Raw genomic sequence first — 27,500 nt, forward strand, 5'->3', positions numbered from 1 at the left:
CAGTAAACACAGCTCCCACCCTAGCCAGATCTGATTAGTTACAGTAAACACAGCTCCCACCCTAGCCAGATCTGATTAGTTACAGTAAACACAGCTCCCACCCTAGCCAGATCTGATTAGTTACAGTAAACACAGCTCCCACCCTAGCCAGACCTGATTAGTTACAGTAAACACAGCTCCCACCCTAGCCAGACCTGATTAGTTACAGTAAACACAGCTCCCACCCTAGCCAGACCTGATTAGTTACAGTAAACACAGCTCCCACCCTAGCCAGATCTGATTAGTTACAGTAAACACAGATCCCACCCTAGCCAGACCTGATCAGTTACAGTAAACACAGCTCCCACCCTAGCCAGATCTGATTAGTTACAGTAAACACAGATCCCACCCTAGCCAGATCTGATTAGTTACAGTAAACACAGCTCCCACCCTAGACAGACCTGATTAGTTAAAGTAAACACAGCTCCCACCCTAGCCAGACCTGATTAGTTACAGTAAACACAGCTCCCACCCTAGACAGACCTGATTAGTTACAGTAAACACAGCTCCCACCCTAGACAGACCTGATTTGTTACAGTAAACACAGCTCCCACCCTAGCCAGACCTGATTAGTTACAGTAAACACAGCTCCCACCCTAGCCAGACCTGATTAGTTACAGTAAACACAGCTCCCACCCTAGCCAGACCTGATTTGTTACAGTAAACACAGCTCCCACCATAGCCAGACCTGATTAGTTACAGTAAACACAGCTCCCACCCTAGCCAGACCTGATTAGTTACAGTAAGCACAGCTCCCACCCTAGCCAGACCTGATTAGTTACAGTAAACACAGATCCCATCCGAGCCAGACCTGATTAGCACAACACAGATAACGCTGATTACATGGGGAACTCCCAGTCATCTCTGATGCAGATAAGATTGTTACGAGGAAGTAATCATATCTATCACTAGTCTTAATCATCTCCTCTCTCCCAACTTTATACTTGGTCTGTAACCAATCACTACACAGTGTACCAGGTCGGTAACAAATGATGTAAAGTTATACCCAGTTTGAGGCGGTCTCTGGGGAACTCCCATTGGCCTGGGTCGTACTGTAGCCTATCACACTGCTCCTCCAGAGGCCCCTCCCCTGGGTCCAGGATGATTGAAAGGTACTCAGCCTTGGCACTCGAAGAGTTTGGCTGAGAGAAATGGATTTATATGAAATCATCAAAAATAGGACAGATAGTTACACAATTTTATACAGTCATGTCTGCTCCATTTGTGTCTCACCTTTTTGAGTTTACGTATGAAGAGAGTGAGAAGCAGCCAGAAGAGAGTGGCCACCAGACAGGTACAGGTGAGAGTAGGGATCTCCAGAGACAGGCCACCTGATGAGTCTACACAGAGAGAGAGAGGACTAGAATCTGAAGTCAAATGTTTACTGATGATCTGGTGCTTCTGTCCCCAACCAAGGAGGGCCTACAGCAGCACCTAGATCTTCTGCACAGATTCTGTCAGACCTGGGCCCTGACAGACCTGTGCCCTGACAGACCTGGGCCCTGACAGTCCTGGGCCCTGACAGACCTGGGCCCTGACAGACCTGGGCCCTGACAGATATGGGCCCTGACAGACCTGGGCCCTGACAGACTTGGGCCCTGACAGACCTGGGCCCTGACAGACCTGGGCCCTGACAGACCTGGGCCCTGACAGACCTGGGCCCTGACAGTAGATCTCAGTGAGACAAAAATAACCGTGTTCCAAAAAAGGCCCAGTTGCCAGGACCACAAATTCAAATTCCATCTAGGCACAGTTTCCCTAGAGCACACCAAAAACTATACATACCTCGGCCTAAACATCAGCGCCACAGGTAACTACCACAAAGCTGTGAACGATCTGAGAGACAAGGCAAGAAGGGCCTTCTATGCCATCAAAAGGAACATTAAATTCAACATACCAATTAGGATCTGGCTAAAAGTACTTGAATCAGTTATAGAACCCATTGCCCTTCATGGTTGTGAGGTTTGGGGTCCGCTCACCAACCAAGAATTCACAAAATGGGACAAACATCAAATTGAGACTCTGCATGCAGAATTCTGCAAAAATATTCTCTGTGTACAACGTAAGGGAGAGAGAAGAGAGCATGATTGAAATTAATCTGAGGATTTACCCATTTTAAACTATAGAAATAGAAGCACAGAGATGAACAAGGCCCTCTCAGGAATACTTATTCTCTCCTCCCTCACTTCAAGTAAAATCACTTATCTGACATTTATTTCACTCATGTGCTGCAGTTCTCTACCTTCCCACATGAGGGCGCTGTTCTCTCACTGTCCCTCCGTCCCTCCCTGTCTGTCCCAGCCTCTGATCAGGGTGGAAACGACCCAACAGGCTCAAACACAAACAGCCATCTTCCTCATTCATCTTGGTGTTTTTCTGAAGATATAGAAATAGCCCTCAGTTTACGGGGCAGCAGAGTGGGGCTTCCGAGGGAAATCAAAAAGGGAGACAACTTCCTTCCTGACTTATTAGAACAGAACAACACTGAGCCACTCCTCTCCATGGTCAGGCTAGGGAGCTTCCGCTAGCTGCTACTCAGTGAGTGGGTCCTCTAAAAAAGGGAAAATCAATCAAGACGTATAAGGATTGCAGCACTATCTAAAGCAGTGTCTCGTTTTCTCTTTACAACTGACCCTATTAGCTGAGGCTTTACTCTTCACCCTTGTTATAGTAGAGAATGATTAGATGACTGTTATATGTATAAGGCTGATAATCTAATTGGTTGTCATTGGTACCCTTTAACAAGAGTGTTTATCCACAGGCACCAACATGACCAAATATGGAAGACACCCATCTTGGATGGTTATAGAACGAGAGAGGAGAGAGAGTTGAGTTACTATTGGTCAATGGATCCTTACTGTGAACCCAGATGTAGGCGGAGCTCTCAGCAGAGCCTCTCTCATTGGTTGCCTGGCAGGTGTACAGACCCTGGTCCTCCACTGTGATTCGGTCAATGTGGAGGTTCTCGCCTCCTTGTGCTATGACGATACCTGCACATGAGAAACAGAACGTGTCACAGTCATTTCCCAACACCAACTTCAGGAGTCTCGTTCTCAACAGTTTGAAGAGGATTCCTCTCTCATCTTCCTGTCTTTATTCAGATCAGTGCAGGTGAAGTGAGAAAGAGGAGGAGAGGAAGTCATTTTAGACTATTGACACTCCAAGTCACCAAGCAACTCAACTTTCACTGTTGTAATATTCCCATAAATATAGTGAACAAAAAGATAAACACAACACGTAAAAGTTCTGTTCCCAAGTTTCAAGAGTTGAAATGAAAGATCTCAGAAATGTTCCATACGCACAACAAGCGGCAGGGTAGCCTCGTGGTTAGAGCGTTGGACTAGTAACCGGAAGGTTGCAAGTACAAACCCCTGAGCTGACAAGGTACAAATCTGTCATCCTGCCCCTGAACAGGCAGTTAACCCACTGTTCCTAGGCCGTCATTGAAAATAAGAATTTGTTCTTAACTGACTTGCCGAGTTAAATAAAGGTTTAAAAAAAATCTCTCAAATTTTGGGCACAAATGTGTTTATATCCTTGTTAGTGAGCGTTTTTCCTTTGCCAAAATAATCCATCCACCTGACAGGTGTGGCATATCAATAAGCTGATGAAACAGCATGATCATTACACAGGTGCACATGGTTTTCGGGACAATCAAAGGTAAAAACGTGCTGTTTTGTCACACAACACGATGCCACACGTCTCAAGTTTTGAGGGAGTGTGCAATTGGTATGCTGACTGCAGGAATGTTCACCAGAGCTGTTGCCAGAGATGTTAATTTCTCTGCCATAAGCCGCTTCCAATGTTGTTTTAGAGAAGTTGTCAGTACGTCCATTTGGCAGTGTGCCCAGGACCTTCACATCTGGCTTCTTCACCTGCAGGATTGTCTGAGACCAGCCACCCGGACAGCTGAGGAGTACTTCTGTCTCGAATAAAGACGTTTTGTGGAGATAAACTCATTCTGATTGGCTGGATCTGGCTCCCCAGCGGGTGGGCCTATGCCCTCCCAGGCCCACCAATGGCTGTGCCCCTGCCCTGTCATGTGAGATCTATAGATTAGGGCCTAATGAATTTATTTCAATTGACTGATTTCCTTATGAACTGTAATCTCAGCAAAATCGTTGAAATTGTTGCATGTTGCGTTTATATTTTTGTTCAGTATAGTTGAGACAGGGATAACTGTGCCTCCCACCTGATCCCTGAAGCAGTGTGTGTTGGTCCTTGTACCATGTGATGAATGGGCGTGGCACTCCGTGGGCGCGGCAGCTGAGTGTCACTGAGCTGCTGATGTTCACGCTGCAGTCAGACAGATTCTGTAACAGCACCGGAGCCTCCAGTACTGTGGGAAAACACACACCATGAGTGTGTGTGTGATTAGGTGTGCATGTGTGAGAGAGAGATGTGTGTGTTGTGTGTGTGTGAGCGAGCGAGCGTTTGTGTGTGAGTGTGTGTGTGTGTGCACGGGTGTGTGTGCGCGAGTGTGTGTGTATCACAAAATATTGAGTTACTTCAATGTCAAGAGAACAGAACAGATGAGTCATAAGTCATACAGAAGGCCCATGAACAGTCATACAGTAGGCCCATGAATAGTCATACAGTAGGCCCATGAATAGTCATACAGTAGGCCCATGAATAGTCATACAGTAGGCCCATGAATAGTCATACAGTAGGCCCATGAATAGTCATACAGTAGGCCCATGAATAGTCATACAGTAGGCCCATGAATAGTCATACAGTAGGCCCATGAATAGTCATACAGTAGGCCCATGAATAGTCATACAGTAGGCCCATGAATAGTCATACAGTAGGCCCATGAATAGTCATACAGTAGGCCCATGAACAGTCATACAGTAGGCCCATGAATAGTCATACAGTAGGCCCATGAATAGTCATACAGAAGGCCCATGAACAGTCATACAGTAGGCCCATGAATAGTCATACAGTAGGCCCATGAATAGTCATACAGTAGGCCCATGAATAGTCATACAGTAGGCCCATGAATAGTCATACAGTAGGCCCATGAATAGTCATACAGTAGGCCCATGAATAGTCATACAGTAGGCCCATGAATAGTCATACAGTAGGCCCATGAATAGTCATACAGTAGGCCCATGAACAGTCATACAGTAGGCCCATGAATAGTCATACAGTAGGCCCATGAACAGTCATACAGTAGGCCCATGAATAGTCATACAGTAGGCCCATGAATAGTCATACAGTAGGCCCATGAATAGTCATACAGTAGGCCCATGAATAGTCATACAGTAAGCCCATGAATAGTCATACAGTAGGCCCATGAATAGTCATACAGTAAGCCCATGAATAGTCATACAGTAGGCCCATGAACAGTCATACAGTAAGCCCATGAATAGTCATACAGTAGGCCCATGAACAGTCATACAGTAGGCCCATGAATAGTCATACAGTAGGCCCATGAATAGTCATACAGTAGGCCCATGAATAGTCATACAGTAGGCCCATGAATAGTCATACAGTAAGCCCATGAATAGTCATACAGTAGGCCCATGAATAGTCATACAGTAGGCCCATGAATAGTCATACAGTAGGCCCATGAATAGTCATACAGTAGGCCCATGAATAGTCATACAGTAGGCCCATGAATAGTCATACAGTAAGCCCATGAATAGTCATACAGTAGGCCCATGAATAGTCATACAGTAGGCCCATGAATAGTCATACAATAGGCTCATGAATAGTCATACAATAGGCTCATGAATAGTCATACAATAGGCTCATGAATAGTCATACAGTAGGCCCATGAATAGTCATACAGTAAGCCCATGAATAGAATTAGTGTCGTTTTTCCTTTTCTTTCTATACAAATCGAACGCAGGGATATTTGACATCCGTCCCTGGACCCCTGCCACGCTCTGACCACAATGGGCGTGTTAGTGACACATTTCTGTGTGAGTGTATGTGTGTGTTTCAGCTGACCTGGGTTCCTCTTGGGTTTGTAGTAGTAACCTTAAAACCACTCAATTTGAAACATGACTCACCACCTAGACGACAAAGACCACAATTGGATGACACCACCCCCTCGCTGTCTCTCTCTAGTTAAAAGCCCATGGGGGTCTTTGAGAGGAAGTTTATGCGTTGAGGTATGGTGAGCAGTAGCAGTAAAATAAATGAATAAAAGGGACTTAAGTAATGTGGGACTGATTGTTGTTTCCCATATCTTCCTCCAGGAGAACAATTGATGATTGTCTGTGAGTCCGTGGTTTGACAGTGTCTGATTGGCTGATTGTTCCTCTGGCCCTGTGAAGGGGCCTGTAAATGTGGCATTGTGGGAAGTGCCATTGTGTCCTCTTCCTCCTGACGAGGGAGCATTCCCACGTGAAAGAAAGAGGTGCAGGGAGAAAGAGAGCAGGGGAGCAGACAGGCAGGGAGAAAGACAGCAGGAGAGCAGACAGGCAGGGAGAAAGACAGCAGGAGAGCAGACAGGCAGGGAGAAAGACAGCAGGAGAGCAGACAGGCAGGGAGAAAGAGAGCAGGGGAGCAGACAGGCAGGGAGAAAGAGAGCAGGGGAGCAGACAGGCAGGGAGAAAGACAGCAGGAGAGCAGACAGGCAGGGAGAAAGAGAGCAGGAGAGCAGACAGGCAGGGAGAAAGAGAGCAGGGGAGCAGACAGGCAGGGAGAAAGACAGCAGGAGAGCAGACAGGCAGGGAGAAAGACAGCAGGAGAGCAGACAGGCAGGGAGAAAGAGAGCAGGGGAGCAGACAGGCAGGGAGAAAGACAGCAGGGGAGCAGACAGGCAGGGAGAAAGAGGTGCAGGGAGAGAGAGAGAGCAGGGGAGCAGACAGGCAGGGAGAAAGAGGTGCAGGGAGAGAGAGAGAGCAGGGGAGCAGACAGGCAGGGAGAAAGAGGTGCAGGGAGAGAGAGAGAGCAGGGGAGCAGACAGGCAGGGAGAAAGAGGTGCAGGGAGAGAGAGAGAGCAGGGGAGCAGACAGGCAGGGAGAAAGAGGTGCAGGGAGAGAGAGAGAGCAGGGGAGCAGACAGGCAGGGAGAAAGAGGTGCAGGTAGAGAGAGAGAGCAGGGGAGCAGACAGGCAGGGAGAAAGAGGTGCAGGGAGAGAGAGAGAGCAGGGGAGCAGACAGGCAGGGAGAAAGAGGTGCAGGGAGAGAGAGAGAGCAGGAGAGCAGACAGGCAGGGAGAAAGAGAGCAGTAAAGCAGACTGGGACAGGGAGAAAGAGAGCAGTAGAGCAGACTGGGACAGGGAGGAAGAGAGCAGGAGAGCAGACTGGCAGGGAGAAAGAGAGCAGGAGAGCAGACAGGCAGGGAGAAAGAGAGCAGGAGAGCAGACTGGGACAGGGAGGAAGAGAGCAGGAGAGCAGACAGGCAGGGAGAAAGAGAGCAGGAGAGCAGACAGGCAGGGAGAAAGAGAGCAGGAGAGCAGACTGGCAGGGAGAAAGAGAGCAGGAGAGCAGACTGGCAGGGAGAAAGAGAGCAGGAGAGCAGACTGGGACAGGGGGAAGAGAGCAGGAGAGCAGACTGGGACAGGGAGGAAGAGAGCAGGAGAGCAGACTGGGACAGGGAGAAAGACAGCAGGAGAGCAGACTGGCAGGGAGGAAGAGAGCAGGAGAGCAGACAGGCAGGGAGAAAGAGAGCAGGAGAGCAGACAGGCAGGGAGAAAGACAGCAGGAGAGCAGATAGGCAGGGAGAAAGATAGCAGGAGAGCAGACAGGCAGGGAGAAAGAGAGCAGGAGAGCAGACAGGCAGGGAGAAAGAGAGCAGGAGAGCAGACTGGGACAGGGAGGAAGAGAGCAGGAGAGCAGACAGGCAGGGAGAAAGAGAGCAGGAGAGCAGACAGGCAGGGAGAAAGAGAGCAGGAGAGCAGACTGGCAGGAAGAAAGACAGCAGGAGAGCAGACTGGGACAGGGAGGAAGAGAGCAGGAGAGCAGACTGGGAGGGAGAAAGAGATCAGGAGAGCAGACTGGGACAGGGAGAAAGACAGCAGGAGAGCAGACTGGCAGGGAGGAAGAGAGCAGGAGAGCAGACTGGCAGGGAGAAAGAGAGCAGGAGAGCAGACTGGGACAGGGAGAAAGAGAGCATGAGAGCAGACTGGCAGGGAGGAAGAGAGCAGGAGAGCAGACAGGCAGGGAGAAAGAGAGCAGGAGAGCAGACTGGGACAGGGAGAAAGACAGCAGGAGAGCAGACAGGCAGGGAGAAAGAGAGCAGGAGAGCAGACTGGGACAGGGAGAAAGACAGCAGGAGAGCAGACAGGCAGGGAGAAAGAGAGCAGGAGAGCAGACTGGGACAGGGAGAAAGACAGCAGGAGAGCAGACAGGCAGGGAGAAAGAGAGCAGGAGAGCAGACTGGGACAGGGAGAAAGACAGCAGGAGAGCAGACTGGCAGGGAGGAAGAGAGCAGGAGAGCAGACAGGCAGGGAGAAAGACAGCAGGAGAGCAGACTGGGACAGGGAGAAAGACAGCAGGAGAGCAGACAGGCAGGGAGAAAGAGAGCAGGAGAGCAGACAGGCAGGGAGAAAGAGAGCAGGAGAGCAGACAGGCAGGGAGAAAGAGAGCAGGAGAGCAGACAGGCAGGGAGAAAGAGAGCAGGAGAGCAGACTGGGACAGGGAGAAAGACAGCAGGAGAGCAGACAGGCAGGGAGAAAGAGAGCAGGAGAGCAGACAGGCAGGGAGAAAGAGAGCAGGAGAGCAGACTGGGACAGGGAGAAAGACAGCAGGAGAGCAGACAGGCAGGGAGAAAGAGAGCAGGAGAGCAGACTGGGACAGGGAGAAAGACAGCAGGAGAGCAGACAGGCAGGGAGAAAGAGAGCAGGAGAGCAGACTGGGACAGGGAGAAAGACAGCAGGAGAGCAGACAGGCAGGGAGAAAGAGAGCAGGAGAGCAGACTGGGACAGGGAGAAAGAGAGCAGGAGAGCAGACAGGCAGGGAGAAAGAGGTGTATCACTGTGTGTGTGTGTAGGTGTATCACTGTGTAGGTGTATCACTGTGTGTGTGTAGGTGTATCACTGTGTGTGTGTGTAGGTGTATCACTGTGTGTGTGTAGGTGTATCACTGTATAGGTGTATCACTGTGTGTGTGTAGGTGTATCTCTGTGTGTGTGCAGGTGTATCACTGTGTGTATGTAGGTGTATCACTGTGTGTGTAGGTGTATCACTGTGTAGGTGTAGGTGTATCACTGTGTTTGTGTAGGTGTATCACTGTGTAGGTGTATCACTGTGTGTGTGTAGGTGTATCTCTGTGTGTGTGCAGGTGTATCACTGTGTGTATGTAGGTGTATCACTGTGTGTGTGTAGGTGTATCACTGTGTAGGTGTATCACTGTGTGTGTGTAGGTGAATCACTGTGTGTGTGTAGGTGTATCACTGTGTGTGTGTGTAGGTGTATCACTGTGTGTGTGTAGGTGTATCACTGTGTGTGTGCAGGTGTATCACTGTGTGTGTATGTGTATCACTGTGTGTGTGTAGGTGTATCACTGTGTGTGTGTAGGTGTATCACTGTGTGTGTGTAGGTGTATCACTGTGTGTGTGCAGGTGTATCACTGTGTGTGTATGTGTATCACTGTGTGTGTGTAGGTGTATCACTGTGTGTGTGTAGGTGTATCACTGTGTGTGTGTAGGTGTATCACTGTGTGTGTGTAGGTGTATCACTGTGTGTGTGTAGGTGTATCACTGTGTGTGTAGGTGTATCACTGTGTGTGTATGTGTATCACTGTGTGTGTAGGTGTATCACTGTGTGTGTATGTGTATCACTGTGTGTGTGTAGGTGTATCACTGTGTGTGTAGGTGTATCACTGTGTGTGTGTAGGTGTATCACTGTGTGTGTGTGGGTGTATCACTGTGTGTGTAGGTGTATCACTGTGTGTGTAGGTGTATCACTGTGTGTGTGTAGGTGTATCACTGTGTGTGTAGGTGTATCACTGTGTGTGTGTAGGTGTATCACTGTGTGTGTAGGTGTATCACTGTGTGTGTAGTTGTATCACTGTGTGTGTGTAGGTGTATCACTGTGTGTGTGTAGGTGTATCACTGTGTGTGTGTAGGTGTATCACTGTGTGTGTGTAGGTGTATCACTGTGTGTGTGTAGGTGTATCACTGTGTGTGTAGGTGTATCACTGTGTGTGTGTAGGTGTATCACTGTGTGTGTGTGGGTGTATCACTGTGTGTGTAGGTGTAACACTGTGTGTGTGTAGGTGTATCACTGTGTGTGTAGGTGTATCACTGTGTGTGTAGGTGTATCACTGTGTGTGTGTAGGTGTATCACTGTGTGTGTGTGTGGGTGTATCACTGTGTGTGTGTAGGTGTATCACTGTGTGTGTGTAGGTGTATCACTGTGTGTGTAGGTGTATCACTGTGTGTGTGTAGGTGTATCACTGTGTGTGTAGGTGTATCACTGTGTGTGTGTAGGTGTATCACTGTGTGTGTGTAGGTGTATCACTGTGTGTGTAGGTGTATCACTGTGTGTGTGTAGGTGTATCACTGTGTGTGTAGGTGTATCACTGTGTGTGTAGTTGTATCACTGTGTGTGTGTAGGTGTATCACTGTGTGTGTATGTGTATCACTGTGTGTGTGTAGGTGTATCACTGTGTGTGTAGGTGTATCACTGTGTGTGTGTAGGTGTATCACTGTGTGTGTGTAGGTGTATCACTGTGTGTGTAGGTGTATCACTGTGTGTGTGTAGGTGTATCACTGTGTGTGTGTAGGTGTATCACTGTGTGTGTAGGTGTATCACTGTGTGTGTGTAGGTGTATCACTGTGTGTGTGTGGGTGTATCACTGTGTGTGTGTAGGTGTATCACTGTGTGTGTGTAGGTGTATCACTGTGTGTGTGTAGGTGTATCACTGTGTGTGTGTAGGTGTATCACTGTGTGTGTGTAGGTGTATCACTGTGTGTGTGTAGGTGTATCACTGTGTGTGTGTAGGTGTATCACTGTGTGTGTGTAGGTGTATCACTGTGTGTGTGTAGGTGTATCACTGTGTGTGTGTAGTTGTATCACTGTGTGTGTGTAGGTGTATCACTGTGTGTGTGTAGGTGTATCACTGTGTGTGTGTAGGTGTATCACTGTGTGTGTGTAGGTGTATCACTGTGTGTGTGTGTAGGTGTATCACTGTGTGTGTAGGTGTATCACTGTGTGTGAACGTGAGTGTTTATGTACATACCAGGTGCTCCATACCAGCTAATAACGCTAAGGCGTTATTCCCATAAAATGTAAAGGGACATCGCCAATCTGTTAAATTCATCAATTCTGCTGAGTTGAAATGACAGGTGTGACGTGTGTGAGTATGTTGCTATGAGTATTACCCTGTTTGTCCATGGATGTGTGAATGTGTCATAGTAATGACAATAATGATGATAATGATGATGGTAATGACAATGGTAATTATGATGGTAACGATGATGGTAATGGTAACGACGATGGTAACGATGATGAAAATGATAACGACGATGGTAACGATGATGGAAATGATAATGATGATGGTAATGATGATGATAATGATGGCATAACCATGATGGTAATGACAATAATAATGGTAATGGTGATTGTAACGATGATGGTAATGATGATGATGCTCAGAGTGGTCCTGTGTGAGAGGTCAGAGGGCTCACCTGTGACGTCCACCTGTGTGTCCAGATGTGTGTTCTGTCCCGTCAGCAGGTGATTGGCGGAGCAGCGGTAGGTCCCAGAATCCCCCGCCGTCAGGTTGCTAAGCAATAGACTCAGAGTATCAGAAAACTCTCCTGAGGACAGTTCACCACCCAGGGAGGGAGTCGGGGATGTGGCCTCCCCTGAGGACAGTACACCACCCAGGGAGGGGGTCGGGGGTGTGGCCTCTGCTGGGTCAGTCACCCTTTGCCATGAAAAATTGGTGTACAGGTGCTTATTGGCTACGCAGGTGAGGTGTAGGTCTCCTCCCTCCCTTGGCTCATCCTCCTGACTCACACTGAAGCCTCCTGGGACGTCTGTGAGAGGGAGGGAGGGGGGAGACAGAGAGGGAGGGGGAGAGAGGAGAGGGAGAGAGGGGGAAGGGAGGGAGAGAGGGAAATAGAGAGGGAGAATGGGAGGTAGGGAGGGAGAGAGGGAAATAGAGAGGGAGAATGGGAGGTAGGGAGGGAGAGAGGGAAAGAGAGTGAAAGGGAGGTAAGGTAGGAGGGAGCGAGGGAGGGAGGGAGGGAAAGAGAGTGAAAGGGAGGTAAGGTAGGAGGGAGCGAGGGAAAGAGAGTGAAAGGGAGGTAAGGTAGGAGGGAGGGAGAGAGAGAGGGAGAGAGAGAGGGGGAAGGGAGGGAGAGAGAGTGAAAGGGAGGGAAGGAGGGAGAGAGGGAGAGAGGGAAAGGGAGGTAAGGTAGGAGGGAAGGGAGGGAGAGAGAGAGAGTGAAAGGGAGAGAGAGGGATGCAGAGATTCAGTTCCTATTCAAGCCACTCTGGTCTACACCTCTCTATACAAACATCTCTGATAACCCTTTTAACCCCACGACAAACCTCCCTGCCCACCATCTCACTAGACCTCCAACGAATCTGAATCCTACTCTCAAGTGTTGACCAAGCCGCCATTTTCTTAACCTTTGATGACAATGTTGAATAGCTATTGTGGGTAAAAGCAGCCAGAGAAATACAGTGAAAAGGCATTTTATTTACTTTAGCTATTTGACACTTCCTGTGGAAACGGCTCTAGGGTTTCCTGATGGCAGATAGTGTTTATCTTTCCCGAACACCCCTAGGTCTCCCGAAATAAAGAGGGCCTGGCGGCCCAGGGAAGTGACTCGATAACAGCCCCAGGTTCCTGTTGCGCTCAAAAACACACATTCACACACACACACACAGGGGACAACACACACACACAGGGGACAACACACACACATACACCCACACAGGGGAAAACACACACACACACAGGGGACAACACACACACACACATACACACACACAAATGCGACACACACAAATGCGACACACACAGGGGGACAACACAAACACAGGGGACAACACACACACACAGGGGTAACATACACAGGGGACAACACAAACACACACACGCACACGGGGCGACACAAATACAAATACACAGCAGACAACACATACTCACGCACACACACACACACAGGATCCAACTCACACTAGCACACAGACAGGGATAATACACACAGGGGATAAAGCGCCAACTCCCTCTGTCCTATCTCTATTGCAACATATTGACATAAGTTTGGACACACCTACTCATTCAAGTGTTTTTCTTTATTTAAAAAATACTATTTTCTACATTGTAGAATAATAGTAAAGACATTAAAACTATGAAATAACACATGTGGAATCATGTAGTAATCAAAATATATAATATTAGTGATTCTTCGAAGTAGCCACCCGGAATGCTTTTCCAACAGTCTTGAAGGAGTTCCCACATATGCTGAGCACTTGTTGGCTGCTTTTCCTTCACTCCGCGGTCTAACTCATTCCAAATCCTCTCAATTGGGTTGTGGTCGGGTGATTGTGGAGGCCAGGTCATCTGATGCAGCACTCCATCACTCTCCGTCTTGGTCAATTAGCCCTTAAACAGCCTGGAGATGTTTTAGATCATTGTCCTGTTGAAAAACAAATGATAGTCCCACTAAGCCCAAACCAGAAGGGATTGCGTATCGCTGCAGAATGCTGTGGTAGCCACGCTGATTAAGTGTACCTTGAATTCTAAATAAATCACAGACAGTGTCACCAGCAAAGCACCCCCACACCATCACACCTCCTCCTCCATGCTTCACGGGTTGAACCACACGCGGAGATCGTCCATTCACCTACTCTGCATCTCACAAAGCCATGGCGGTTGGAACCAAAAATCTCAAATTTGGACTCCTCAAAAGACAGATTTCCACCGGTCTAATGTCCATTGCTCGTGTTTCTTGGCCCAAGCAAGTCTCTTCTTCTTATTGGCATCCTTTAGTAGTGGTTTCTTTGCAGCAATTCAACCATGAAGGCCTGATTCACGCAGTCTCCTCTGAACAGCTGATGTTGAGATGTGTCGGTTACTTGAACTCTGTGAAGCATTTATTTGGGCTGCAATTTCTGAGGCTGGTAGCTCCAATGAACTTATCCTCTGCAGCAGAGGTAACTCTGGGTATTCCTTTCCTGTGGCGGTCCTCATGAGAGCCAGTTTCATCATAGCGCTTGATGGTTTTTGCGACTGTACTTTAAGAAACTTTCAAACTTCTTAAAATGTTCTGTATTGCCTCCCGGGTGGCGCAGTGGTTACTGCAGCGCCAGCTGTGCCATCAGAGACTCTGGGTTTGCGCCCAGGCTCTGTCGTAACCGTCCGTGACCGGGAGGTCCGTGGGGCGACGCACAATTGGCCTAGCGTCGTCCGGGTTAGGGAGGGCTTGGCCGGTAGGGATGTCCTTGTCTCATCGCGCATCAGCGACTCCTGCAACACATTGGTGCGGCTGGCTTCCGGGTTGGATGCGCGCTGTGTTAAGAAGCAGTGCAGCTTGGTTGGGTTATGTATTGGAGGACGCATGACTTTCAACCTTCGTCTCTCCCGAGCTCGTACGGGAGTTGTAGCGATGAGACAAGATAGTCGCTACTAAAACAATTGGACACCACGAAATTGGGGAGAAAAAGGGGTATAAAAAAAGAATGTTCTGTATTGACTGACCTTGTCTTAAAGTAATGATGGGCTGTTGTTTCTCTTTGCTTATTTGAGCTGTTTTTGCCATAATATGGAGTTGGTCTTTTAACAAATAGGGCTATCTTCTCTATAGCACCCCTAACCTGTCACAAAACAACTGATTGGCTCAAACGCATTTGCATTTGTATTTATTTGTATTTATTATGGATCCGGGGTCCGGCAAAATTAAGGCAGTTATACAATTTTAAAAACATTACAATACATTCAATACATTAATTACAGAACTCACAACACACTAAGTGTGCCCATACTCCACTATCACATATCTATAACACAAACTCCATGTGTGTATAGTGTGTATGTTATCATGTGTTTATATGCATGTGACAGTACCTCTGTTTATGTTACTCACAGTCCCCGCTGTTCCACAAGGTGTATTTTTACCTTCTTTTTAAATCTAATTTTACTGCTGGCATCAGTTACCTGATGTGGATTAGAGTTTCATGTAGTCATGGCTCTATGTAGTACTGTGCGCCTCCCATAGTCTGATCTGGACTTGGGGACTGTGAAGAGACCTCTGCTGGCATGTCTTGTGGGGTATGCATGGGTGTCCGAACTGTGTGCTAGTATTTTAAACAGACAGCTTGGTACATTCAGCTTGTCAACACCTCTTATAAAAACAAGTAATGAGGAAGTTAATCTCTATTCCACTTTGAGCCATGAGAGATTGTCATTAATGTCATTAATGTTAGCTCTCCGTGTTCTTTTAAGGGCCAGCCGTGCTGCCCTGTTCTGAGCCAACTGCAATTTTCTCAAGTCCCTGTTTGTGGCACCTGACCACATGACTAAACAGTAGTCCAGATGCGACTAAACCAGGGCCTGTAGGACCTGCCTTGTTGATAGTGTTGTTAAGAAGGCAAAGCAACGCTTTATCATGGACAGACTCCTCCCCATCTTGGCTACTGTTGTATCAATATGTTTTGACCATGACAGTTTACAATCCAGGGTTACTCCAAGCAGTTTAGTCACCTCAACTTGCTCAATTTCCACATCATTCATTACGATATGTAGTTGAGGTTAAGGTTTAGTGAATGTTTTGTCCCAAATACAATGCTTTTAGTTTTGAAAATATTTAGGACTAACTTATTCCTTGCTACCCATTCCGAAACTAACTGCAGCTCTTTGTTAAGTGTTACAGTCATTTCAGTTGCTGTAGTAGCTGACGTGTATAGTGTTGAGTCATCCGCATACATAGACACACTGGCCTAACTCAAAGCCAGTGGAATGTCGTTAGAAAGATTGAAAAAAAGCAAGGGGCCTAAACAGCTACCCTGGGGAATTCCTGCTTCTAACTGGATTATGTTTGAGAGGCTTCCATTAAAGAACACCCTCTGTGTGTAACTCTTAATCCACATTATAGCAGGGGGTGTAAAGCCATAACACATATGTTTTTCCAGCAGCAGACAATGATAATGTCAAAAGCTGCCCTGAAGTCTAACAAGACAGCCCCCACAATCATTTTCTTATCAATTCCTCTCAGCCAATAAACAATCATTTGTGTAAGTGCCGTGCTTGTTGAGTGTCCATCCCCATATGTGTGCTGAAAGTCTGTTGCCAATTTGTTTACTGTGAAATTGCATTGTATCTGGTCAAACACAATTTTTTCCAGAAGTTTACTAAGGGTGGTAACAGGCTGTTTGGTCGGCTATTTGAGCCAGTAAGGTGGGCTTTACTATTCTTGGGTAGCGGAATGACTTTAGCTTCCCTCCAGGCCTGAGGGCACACACTTTCTAGTAGGCTTAGATTGAAGATGTGGCAATATTGTCCGCTATTATCCTCAGACATTTTCCATCCAGATTGTCAGACCCCAGTGGCTTGTCATTGTTGATAGACAACAATAGTTTTTTCACCTCTTCCACACTGACTTTATGGAATTCAAAAGTACAATTCTTGTCTTTACTAATTTGGTCAGATACACTTGGATGTGTAGTGTCAACGTTTGTTGCTGGAATATCATCCCTAAGTTTGTTTATCTTTCCAATGAAAAAGTCATTAAAATAGTTGGCAATATCAGTGGGTTTTTGTGATAAATGAGCCATCTGATTCAATGAATGATGGAGCCGAGATGGCTTTAAGAAGGAAATAAATTCCACAAATGAACTTTTAACAAGGCACACCTGTTGAAATGCATTCCAGGTGACTACCACGTGAAGCTGGTTGAGAGAATGCCAACAGTATGCAAAGCTGTCATCAAGGCAAAGGGTGGCTACTTTGAAGAACTTCAAATATTAAATAGATGTTGTTTTGTTTAACACTTTTTTGGTTAGTACATGATTCAATATTTGTTATTTTATAGTTCTGATGTTTTCACTATTATTCTGCAATGTAGAAAATAGTAAAAATAAAGAAAAACCCTTAAATGAGTAGATGTGTCCAAACTTTTGACTAGTATATCCACACAAAAATCCACACACACAGTCATCAATGTGTTTGATTTTAGATGGACATCACAGTGACTCAGAAAGTGTGGGGGAGGAATTGAGACAGTGAGAGAAACAAAGGACAAGAGGAAGAGAAAGAGATAGAGTGAATTAAATGAGAAAGAGGAAGAGACTGGGAGAGATGGGTGAGACATAGTTAGTCATTGATAGATTTTTACATTGTGACACATCTACAGATGTAGAATCTCAATTTGAGACAGTTTGCAACAGCAGAAAAATAATCCGCAGGAATAGGAAATGTGAATTATTATGAATGGACATTTTTTGTAGGGGTTGATAAATTTTTTTGTGAGGGTAAATCAAGTCTGACATTATAAACTGGAAATTACAAAATGTAGAAGAATTTTCCTTTTTATACAGTACCTTGAATACACTACACGTTTACATTTCCTGTAGTGCAGGAAAGTTTCGGCAACAAAAGTGTGATCAAATTAAGATCCTACATCTGTATACACTAATGTGTTCAATGGTGCACATACTGGTAGTACTATACTGCAAGTCATAATGAAGGATGCACTTTTGATTTTGTGACTGTGGTGTGATGTCATTGTACTGTACCTGTTATATAGAAGGGCATGTCCAGCTCATCCTTGCCCACAGAACTAGAGGCAATACAGCGATACACGCCAGACACAAACGCCTCAGCAACCAGCAAAACCCCCACGGTCTGTGGGAAACACACACACACACACACACACACACACACACACACACACACACACACACACACACACACACACACACACACACACACACACACACACACACACACACACACACACACACACACACACACACACACACACACACACACACACACACACACACACACACACACACACACACACACACTTTACCTCTGCCGCCACCGATAACAATGGTCACATTTGACATTTTCCATTGAGAAGACAATAGAGGTATGTGAACCAGCCCTATTGCCCACCTCCAGACCACAGGGAACCTAAACACATTACACACTCTCCATTAACCCTACCCTACACTACCATCAGACAGCATCCCTAGCCGCGTACTCAGAATATGCACAGACCAGCTGGCTGGAGTGTTTACTGACATTTACAGTCAATCTCTCCCTATCCCAGTCTGCTGTCCCCACTTGCTTCAAAATGCCCACCATTGTTCCTGTACCTAAGAATATAATAAAATAAAGTTGTATTCATCACATACACATATGTAGCAGATGTTATTGCGGGTGTAGTGAAATGCTTGTGTTCCTAGCTCCAACAGCGCAGTAGTATCTAACAATACACAACAATACACACAAATCTTCAAGTAAAAGAGCAGAATTAAGAAATATATAAACATTAGGAAGAACAATGTCGGAATGGCATTGACTAAAATACAGTAGAATAGAATACAGTATACACATATGAAATGAGTAAAGCAGTATGTAAACCTTATTAAAGTGGCTAGTATTTCATTATTAAAGTGACCAGTGATTCCATGTCTATGTCTATAGGGCAGCAGCCTCCAAGGTACAGGGATGAGTAAACCGGTGGTAGCCGGCTAGTGATGGCTATTTAACAGCTGTTTTTCAGTCTCTCGGTCACAGCTTTGATGAACCTGCACTGAGTTCGCCTTCTGGATGGTAGTGGGGTGAACAGGCCGTGGCTCGGGTGATTGATGACCTTGATGACACACAATACCCCACAATGACGAAGCACAAAAACAGGTTTTTATAAATGTTTGCACAATTAATAAAAAATAAAAAACAGAAATACCTTATTTACATAATTATTCAAACCCTTTGCTATGACACTCTAAATTGAGCTCACGTGCATCCTGTCTCATTGATCATCCTTGAGATGTCTACAACTTCATTGGAGTCCACCTGTGATAAATTAAATTGATTGAACCTGATTTGGAAAGGCACACACCTGTCTATACAAGGTCCCACAGTTGACCGTGCATTCCAGAGCATAAACCAACCCATGAGGTCGAATGAATTGTCTGTAGAGCTCCGAGACAGGATTGTGTCGAAGCACAGATCTGGGGAAGATTACCAAAACATTTATGTAGCATTGAAGATCCCCAAGAACACAGTGGCAGCCATTATTTTTTAAATGGAGGAAGTTTGGAACCACCAAGACTCTTCCTAGAGCTGGCCGCCGGGCCAAACTGAGCAATTGGGGGAGAAGGACCTTGGTCAGGGAGGTGACCAAGAACCCGATGGTCACTCTGGCAGAGCTCCAGAGTTCCTCTGTGGAGATGGGAGAACCTTCCAGAAGGACAACCATCTCTGCAGCACTCCACCAATCAGGCCTTTATGGTAGAGTGGCCAGACGGAAGCCACTCCTCAGTAAAAGACTCATGACAGCGCACTTGGAGTACGCCAAAAGTCACCTAAAGGACTCTCAGTGAAGATGGCGCCGGAGAGGATGGCTTCCATTTTATTGGCTCGTTTTTTCGCATTGTTTGTACATAATGTTGTTGCTACCATCTCTTATGACCGAAAAGAGCTTCTGGACATCAGAACTGCGATTACTCACCTCGAATTGGACAAATCATTTTTCTTAATTGGGTCGGACAGGAATTATATACTCCAAACACCCGAACAGGCCCTCATCCTCGTCATTCGCTGGAAAAAGACACTGCGATTTCGCGGAAAGAGATCGGGGTGCCTTGTGAGGATCAGGCGACGAGTGGCTAATCTGCCTTTGCCCTCTGTACTGTTAGCCAACGCTCAACCACTGGAAAATAAATGGGACGAACTGAAAGAACGTATATCCTACCAATGGGACAATCCTCAAAAAAGGTTCTACAGCTGCACCATCGAGAGCATCTAAACTGGTTGCATCACGGCCTGGTATGGCAACTGCTCGGCCTCCGACCGCAAGGCACTACAGAGGGTAGTGTGAACGCCCATTACATCACCGGGGCCAAACGTCCTGCCATCCAGGACCTCTATACCAGGCGGTGTCAGAGGAAGGCCCTAAAAATTGTCAAAGACTCCAGCCACCCTAGTCATAGGCTTTCTCTGCTACCGCATGGCAACGCTGTAACGGAGCGCCAAGTCTAGGTCCAAGAGGTTTCTAAACAGCTTCTACCCCCAAGCCATAAGACTCCTGAACATCTAATCAAATGGCTACCCAGACTATTTGCATTGACCCCCCCCCCCCTCAATGCTGCTGCTACTCTCTGTTATTATCTATGTATAGTCACTTTAATAACTCTACCAACATGTACATATTACCTCAACACCGAAGCCCTAGCACATTGACTCTGTAGCGGTATCCCCTGTATATAGCCTCGCTATTGTTATTTTACTGCTGCTCTTTAGTTACTTGTTATTTTTATCTCTTACTTTTTTGGGGGTATTTTCTTAAAACTGCATTGTTGGTTAAGGGCTTGTAAGTAACTATTTCACTGTAAGGTTTACACCTGTTGTATTCGGTGCATGTGACAAATAGAATTAGATTTGATTTGATTTGGAGGCCAGTCAGAATCGAGGGAAAGATGAACGGAGCAAAGTGCAGAGAGATCCTTGATGAAAACCTGCTCCAGAGCGCTCAGGACCTCTGACTGGGGCAAAGGTTCACCTTCCAACAGGACAACAACCCTAAGCACACAGCCAAGACAACGCAGGAGTGGATTCAGGAAAAGGCTCTGAATGTCCTAGAGTGGCCCATCCAGAGCCCAGACTTGAACCTGATCGAACATCTCTGGAGAGACCTGGGAATAGCTCTGCAGCGATCTTGGGTAAGTCTCTGTGTGTGTGTGTGTGTGTGTGTGTGTGTGTGTGTGTGTGTGTGTGTGTGTGTGTGTGTGTAATCCATCATGTGTGTGTGTCAGTGTGTGTGTGTGTCTGTGGTGTGTGTGTTTGTGTGTGTGTGTGTGTCCCTCTGTGTCTCTGTCTGCCCACTCCACTGATGGTGTTCTCACCTTATTCTTCCCCTGGAGGACTTCTTGTCTGTGTGTGACACTCAGGATGTGGTTGTGTGTGGAAGTGCCGGGGGCCCTCTCTTTTACGGGGCTCCACATTGAGGAGGACGGGGGACACACACACCTTGGAGGAAGAGAGGTACAGGGCTCAGTTCAGCTGTGTTGACATAGTGAAGTCATCCTCATCATCCTCATCACCACCATCATCCTCATCCTTATTATGCCATAATAATACGTACCATCATCATCATCATCACCACCACCATCATCCTCATCCTCATCCTTATTATGCCATAATAATACCTACCATAATCATCATTATAATCCTCATCATCACCACCACCATCATCCTCATCCTCATCATCATTATCCATAATAATACCTTCCATCATCCTAATCCTTATTATCCATAATAATACCTACCATCATCATCATCATAATCCTCATCATCACCACCACCATCATCCTCATCCTCATCATCATTATCCATAATAATACCTACCATCATCATCATCCTCATCATCACCACCACCATCATCCTCATCCTCATTATCCATAATAATACCTACCATCATCCTCATCATTATTATGCCATAATAATACCTACCATCATCATCATCATAATCCTCATCATCACCACCACCATCATCCTCATCCTCATTATCCATAATAATACCTACCATCATCCTCATCCTTATTATGCCATAATAATGCCTACCACCATCATCCTCATCATCATCCTTATTATTCCATAATAATACCTACCATCATTATCATCCTCATCATCATCATCCTCATTTAATGCTGGATTGCTTTCCTGTTGTAGTCTTGTAAGTAGTGAGTGTCTATAGCAGTATGTCAGCAGACATTGTTCATCTATGCACAGTAGCATGTAGAGGTGGTATTTGTCTTCATACAATGGGTATCAGAAGTGTTCCCCCCCCTAGATTTATTCACATTACAAAGTGGGATTTGTTTTGTCAATGATCTACACAAAATACTCAATATACTCAAAATACTCAATACATGTCAGAAACACCTTTGGCTGTGATTACAGCTGTGAGTCATCTTGGGTAAGTCTCTAAGAGCTGTGAGTCATCTTGGGTAAGTCTCTAAGAGCTGTGAGTCATCTTGGGTAAGTCTCTAAGAGCTGTGAGTCATCTTGGGTAAGTCTCTAAGAGCTGTGAGTCATCTTGGGTAAGTCTCTAAGAGCTGTGAGTCATCTTGGGTAAGTCTCTAAGAGCTGTGAGTCATCTTGGGTAAGTCTCTAAGAGCTGTGAGTCATCTTGGGTAAGTCTCTAAGAGCTGTGAGTCATCTTGGGTAAGTCTCTAAGAGCTGTGAGTCATCTTGGGTAAGTCTCTAAGAGCTGTGAGTCATCTTGGGTAAGTCTCTAAGAGCTGTGAGTCATCTTGGGTAAGTCTCTAAGAGCTGTGAGTCATCTTGGGTAAGTCTCTAAGAGCTGTGAGTCATCTTGGGTAAGTCTCTAAGAGCTTCGCACACCTGGATTGTGCAATATTTGCCCATTATTCTTAAAAAGAATACCTTTAAGCTGCAGCCCAGAACAGAGCGGCACGTTTTGCTCTCATTGTAATCAGAGCGCTGATATGAATACTATGCATTCCAGTCTCTCTTGGTTAAGAGATGAGGAGAGACTGACTGCATCACTTCTTCTTTTTATAAGAAACATTCATGTGTTGAAAATCACAAATTGTTTGCATAGTCAACTGACATACAGCTCTGACAGACACACTTATCCCACCAGATATGCCACCAGGGTCTTTTCATAGTCCCCAAATCCAGAACAAACTCAAGAAAACGTACAGTATTATATAGACCCCTTATTGCATAGAACTTCTATTTCATATTGCTCAAATAAACAGCAAACCTGGTTTCAAAAACCAGATAAAGCAACACCTTGCGGCACAACGCCTCTCCCCTATTGGACCTAGATAGTTTGTGTGGATGTATTGATATGTAGGCTACGTGTGCTTTAAAAAAAAGTATAGTTCTGTCCTTGAGCTGTTCTTGTCTATTAATGTTCTGTATTATGTTTCATGTTTTGTGTTGGACCCCAGGAAGAGTAGCTGCTGCTTTTGCAAAAGCTAATGGGGATCCTAATAAAATACCAATCCACAATATAATGATTTATTTGACAATGCGTAGAGATATTAAATGTCTGATTTGTTATTGATATCCATCTACCAATCACTGCTCTTCTTTGAGGTTTTTGAAAAGCTCCCTGGTCTTTGTAGTTGAATCTGTGCTTGAATCTCAATACTTGACTGAGGGACGTTCCAGATGTCGTATGCATGGGGGACAGAGGAAGGGTTAGTCATTTAAAAAGTATGAATCCTAGGTTTCCTCCTAGGTCCCTGCCTTTCGATGGAGTTTTTCCTAGGCACCGTGACTTCTACATCTGCATTGCTTGCTGTTTGGGGTTTTAGGCGGGGTTTCTGTAGCACTTCGTTACATCAGCTAATGTAAAAAGGGCTTTATAAATACATTTGATTGATTGAATGATGTCAATCCCTATGTTTTCAATCCCTATGATTTCAATCCCTATGAGTCCTTGTAAATGATTATGTGATTTGTTAAGCGACATTGTACACCTGAACTAATTTATGTTTGCCTAAACAAAGGGGGTGAATACTTATGCAACGACTATATTTGAGTTATTTCATTTGTTAATATTTGTAAAAATTAAATAAAAAATAAAAAAATCACTTTGATATTATGGAGGATTGTGTGTAGATCAATGCAAACATCCCACACAATTTAATCTATTTCAATCCCACTTCAACACTCAATACTCATTCTTAAAACCATCCCACCATTCATTAACTGTCCATCCTATTATCCATCATTCCTAGAGGATTACCACTGTAATCTTCACCTGAGATATATCTTACAGAGGAACTCCAATTTAGTATTTTCTTACACCAATATTTTAATACCTTTCATAATCTCAAATGATCACAAATTGATTCTAGGATTCTATGATATGCCCAGTGCCCTCCCCTCTGTCCCTTCCTTGGTTGGCTCCTTTCCTCTCCTCCCTCCCCATCCCCCATCCTCCCAGTCTCCTCTCAGCCCTCCATCTCTCTCGCTCTCCCTCTCTGTGCCCCTCCCTGGGTGGCTCTTCTCCTCTCCTCCCTCCCCTCTCCCTCTCTCCCCATCCCCCTCTCCCCCATCCTCCCAGCCCTCTCTCTCTCTCTGGCTCTCTCTCTCTGGCTCCCTCTCTGGCTCTCTCTCTCTGGCTCTCTCTCTGGCTCTCTCTCTCTCTGTGTGCTCCTCCCTGGGTGGCTCTTCTCCTCTCCCTCCTCCCTCCCTCCTCTTCTCAGCTATCTCGCTCTCTGATTGCTCTTCCTCTTGGCAGAGATAGCGAGTGCCCGTGTCCTGTAGGGGCGACCCACCCTGTGCATGACACCAATGGCCCTGACACACACACACACACATACCAATCAAATAGCCAACTCTTCCACGCCTCCCTGGAAACACATGCACATGCTTGCATGCACGTACACACACATGCATGCGTACACACACATGCAAGCATATACACACACACACACACACACACACACACACACACACACACACACACACACACACACACACACACACACACACACACACACACACACACACACACACACACATACAGATGGTTATACATATGTGGACACAAGGTTAGTTAGATGACATAGATCAATACAAACACACACATATAGACATACACACTCATACATGAATACACACACATACATTCATATATACACATAGAAATACAGACTGCTCCATTCCACAGACACATCCACACAGTGTGCCTGCCCATGGTGAGATGACTGATTATTGTTTTGTCTATGATGTTGTATCAGTATTGTATTTAGAGAACCCGCTAAATAACATATTACCTCGATCTACAAACCATGAAAAGTTGAATAGTTGGAAGCAACACACAATTTCAAGCAAATTTAATGTAAAAAACATACATTTGATATAACATTTTAAACAATACATCTTAACAGTTTTCATAAAAATGTGGCATTTATCATAAGTAAGTTAGTCGTATAAAATTATTAAATATTAGATTCATATATTACTCATAGAAAATCTGTATACATGGAATGAATCACATTGGGAGAGACCCGTAGAATGATACCTCAACGTAGATGTCACACACACACGCACGAGCAGGGACACACACACACACACACACACACACACACACACACACACACACACACACACACACACACACACACACACACACACACACACACACACACACACACACACACACACACACACACACACACACACACACACAGGGACACACACACACACGGGCAGGGACACACACACACGAGCAGGGACACACACACACAAGCAGGACACACAAATGCACACACACAGACGAGCAGGGACGGACACACACACACACACACACACGCGAGCAGGGACACACACACACACACACACACACACACACACACACACACGAGCAGGGACACACACAGACGCACAACCCATAAAAACAGCTTCCTATGCATATATTACACACAGACAAACTATTTTCCGCACAATAAATGTAAATTTAATACATAGATAACATCACACTGGATGACAAATTATTGATATACAGTGAAACGACTTACAAATGACATAAGTTGACATAACATGACATAAGAGGACATATGACTGTCATTGTCTCTGGGTAACTCCTACATGGTAGGTGTCTGATGATCAGTCCCAGAGGAGGACAAAGCACTATCTTGCAATAACAAATAACTGTAGGGCATCCCATAGCCAACGCACCCCCCCTCCCCTCTCTCTCTCTCCCACGCGCTCATCTGACATGTACAGCTACTTACATAAACAGCAGATGATTTACAGTCAGAAGAGAACTCACAGCTTTTGTGGATGTCAGAACTACAACAGGATGTCAGGCTCATGTACCCATTATAGTACCACTCTAGGAACACAAGAAGCAGAAGCAGCTCCAGAAAAACATGGCTTTAGTGGATGGATGGAATTGCACTTCTTTCTGGCTCAAAATGTCTGAGAAATGTAACAGTGTAAATAAAATAAAAACTGTAACGAGGAAAGGGGTGTAAAATAAAACCTGGGTAAGAGGAAATAAATAAATATAATAATAACCATTAAAAGCTGATCAGATCATTGTCCTCAGTGTGGTGTGACCTCTCACTCCTCTTCTTCCTCCTCCTCCTCTTCCTCACTGTTCAACAGTGTTCCAGGTCACTGTCCTGCCACCCGCCCCCCTTCCCCTCTCCTCCGAGCCCGAGATCCCAGAAAGCACCAATGTGGGGGTTGCGCCGTTGCTGTGCTGTCTGTCATTGAAGGTGCCTGTTGGGGTGGCAGTAGGGTGGAGGGGCAGGGAAGGTGGTCCTGAGTGGTGTGGATGGGAGGTGGTGGGGGTGATTCTTCTGATGATGCGTAATGGAGGGGGGCTGGGAAGGTGGTCCTGAGTGGTGTGGATGTGAGGTGCTGGGGGTGATTCTTCTGATGAAGTGTAATTGGGGGAGGGGGGGGGGGGGGCTGGCGAGAGGGGGGGGGGGAGGGAAGGCCAGGGGGGGGGGTCTCAAGAATAGATCAAGCCCTTGAGGAAGCAGGACTGTGCCACGTTTGAAGACGGAGGGACAATCACGCTGCTGGGAAGCGTCTCGCATCGGGGAGGAAGCCAAACAAGGAGAGGAAAACTGCTCTGATTTTGGCACAGGAAGCACAGCGAGCCTCCTGCCCGGGCCAGATAAGAGCAGTGCGGTTCCCAGGGCCAGGCCCAGGGTAGGACCAAGTATCCACGACTGGACCCAGGGACACATCCAGCACTAAGGAACCAGACCTAGGACCTAAGGGTGGATCCAGACTCAGACCCAGGCTTTAGACCCACACCCAGCCCTGAGGACACAGGTCCCTATCAGCCTGGCTCAGCCCAGCCCACTGTCCCTGGGCCTCCTCCGGGGCGGTGTCAGGCCCGTGTTCCGCCAGAGCTACAAAGAACAAGGTCCTGGTCAGGATGTATCTATCATCAGCTATCTATTCACATTCTGATTCACTACTTTAGAACTCTAGAACAAAATTCTAGAACTCTCAGTGCTTTACAGTGTGACCATGAAAACACACAAAATGAAATTGGAAATGAATAGAAAAGGCTGCTCATTCTGAACCCCAAACCTCGTGTAGCCGACCTGTCTGAATATATACGTTCTTATGAAACAACTACACAGTGTATGCACTGCTGAGGTTAGTGTGTGTGAAAGATGCCAGTTGTTACCTGATAAAGCTATTCATGTTAAGGCAGTCAGTATTCACTACTGATTGGCAAGATAACAGTTCAGGGAAGTTATGTGATGTTACTACGGCAATTGAATGTGGAGAGTTTCCACAAGCACTGGAAGTAGGCAGAGTATGTGTGTGTGTGTGTGTGTGTGTGTGTGTGTGTGTGTGTGT

The 27,500-nt window shown here is 46.1% G+C and overlaps 1 protein-coding gene across 7 annotated transcripts in view; it reads right to left on the reverse strand.

Annotated features, from left to right (window-relative positions):
- LOC118378058 (vascular endothelial growth factor receptor 1-like) overlaps positions 1-27,500 on the reverse strand; it is an 86,971-nt gene that overhangs the window by 14,083 nt on the left and 45,388 nt on the right. For 4 of the 7 annotated variants that reach the window (XR_008102875.1, XM_052502891.1, XM_052502890.1 and 1 more), the window contains 7 exons: positions 21,029-21,152; positions 17,687-17,795; positions 11,626-11,979; positions 4,232-4,378; positions 2,898-3,029; positions 1,273-1,379; positions 1,046-1,181 (listed from right to left, as the gene is read on the reverse strand). Coding sequence is in view for 5 of the 7 variants with exons in the window: in XM_052502891.1 (XP_052358851.1) it covers positions 1,046-1,181; positions 1,273-1,379; positions 2,898-3,029; positions 4,232-4,378; positions 11,626-11,979; positions 17,687-17,795; positions 21,029-21,152 (1,109 nt within the window). In the remaining 2 variants the exon portion in view is untranslated. Of the gene's footprint in view, positions 1-1,045; positions 1,182-1,272; positions 1,380-2,897; positions 3,030-4,231; positions 4,379-11,625; positions 11,980-12,652; positions 13,132-16,962; positions 17,241-17,686; positions 17,796-21,028; positions 21,153-24,988; positions 27,041-27,500 lie in introns of those variants that run through there. The other 3 variants (XR_008102877.1, XM_052502908.1, XM_052502915.1) reach the window with 3 other exon arrangements.

This window comes from Oncorhynchus keta, chromosome 4 (assembly GCF_023373465.1).
Source record: "Oncorhynchus keta strain PuntledgeMale-10-30-2019 chromosome 4, Oket_V2, whole genome shotgun sequence".
NCBI classification, from domain to species: Eukaryota; Metazoa; Chordata; class Actinopteri; order Salmoniformes; family Salmonidae; genus Oncorhynchus; species Oncorhynchus keta.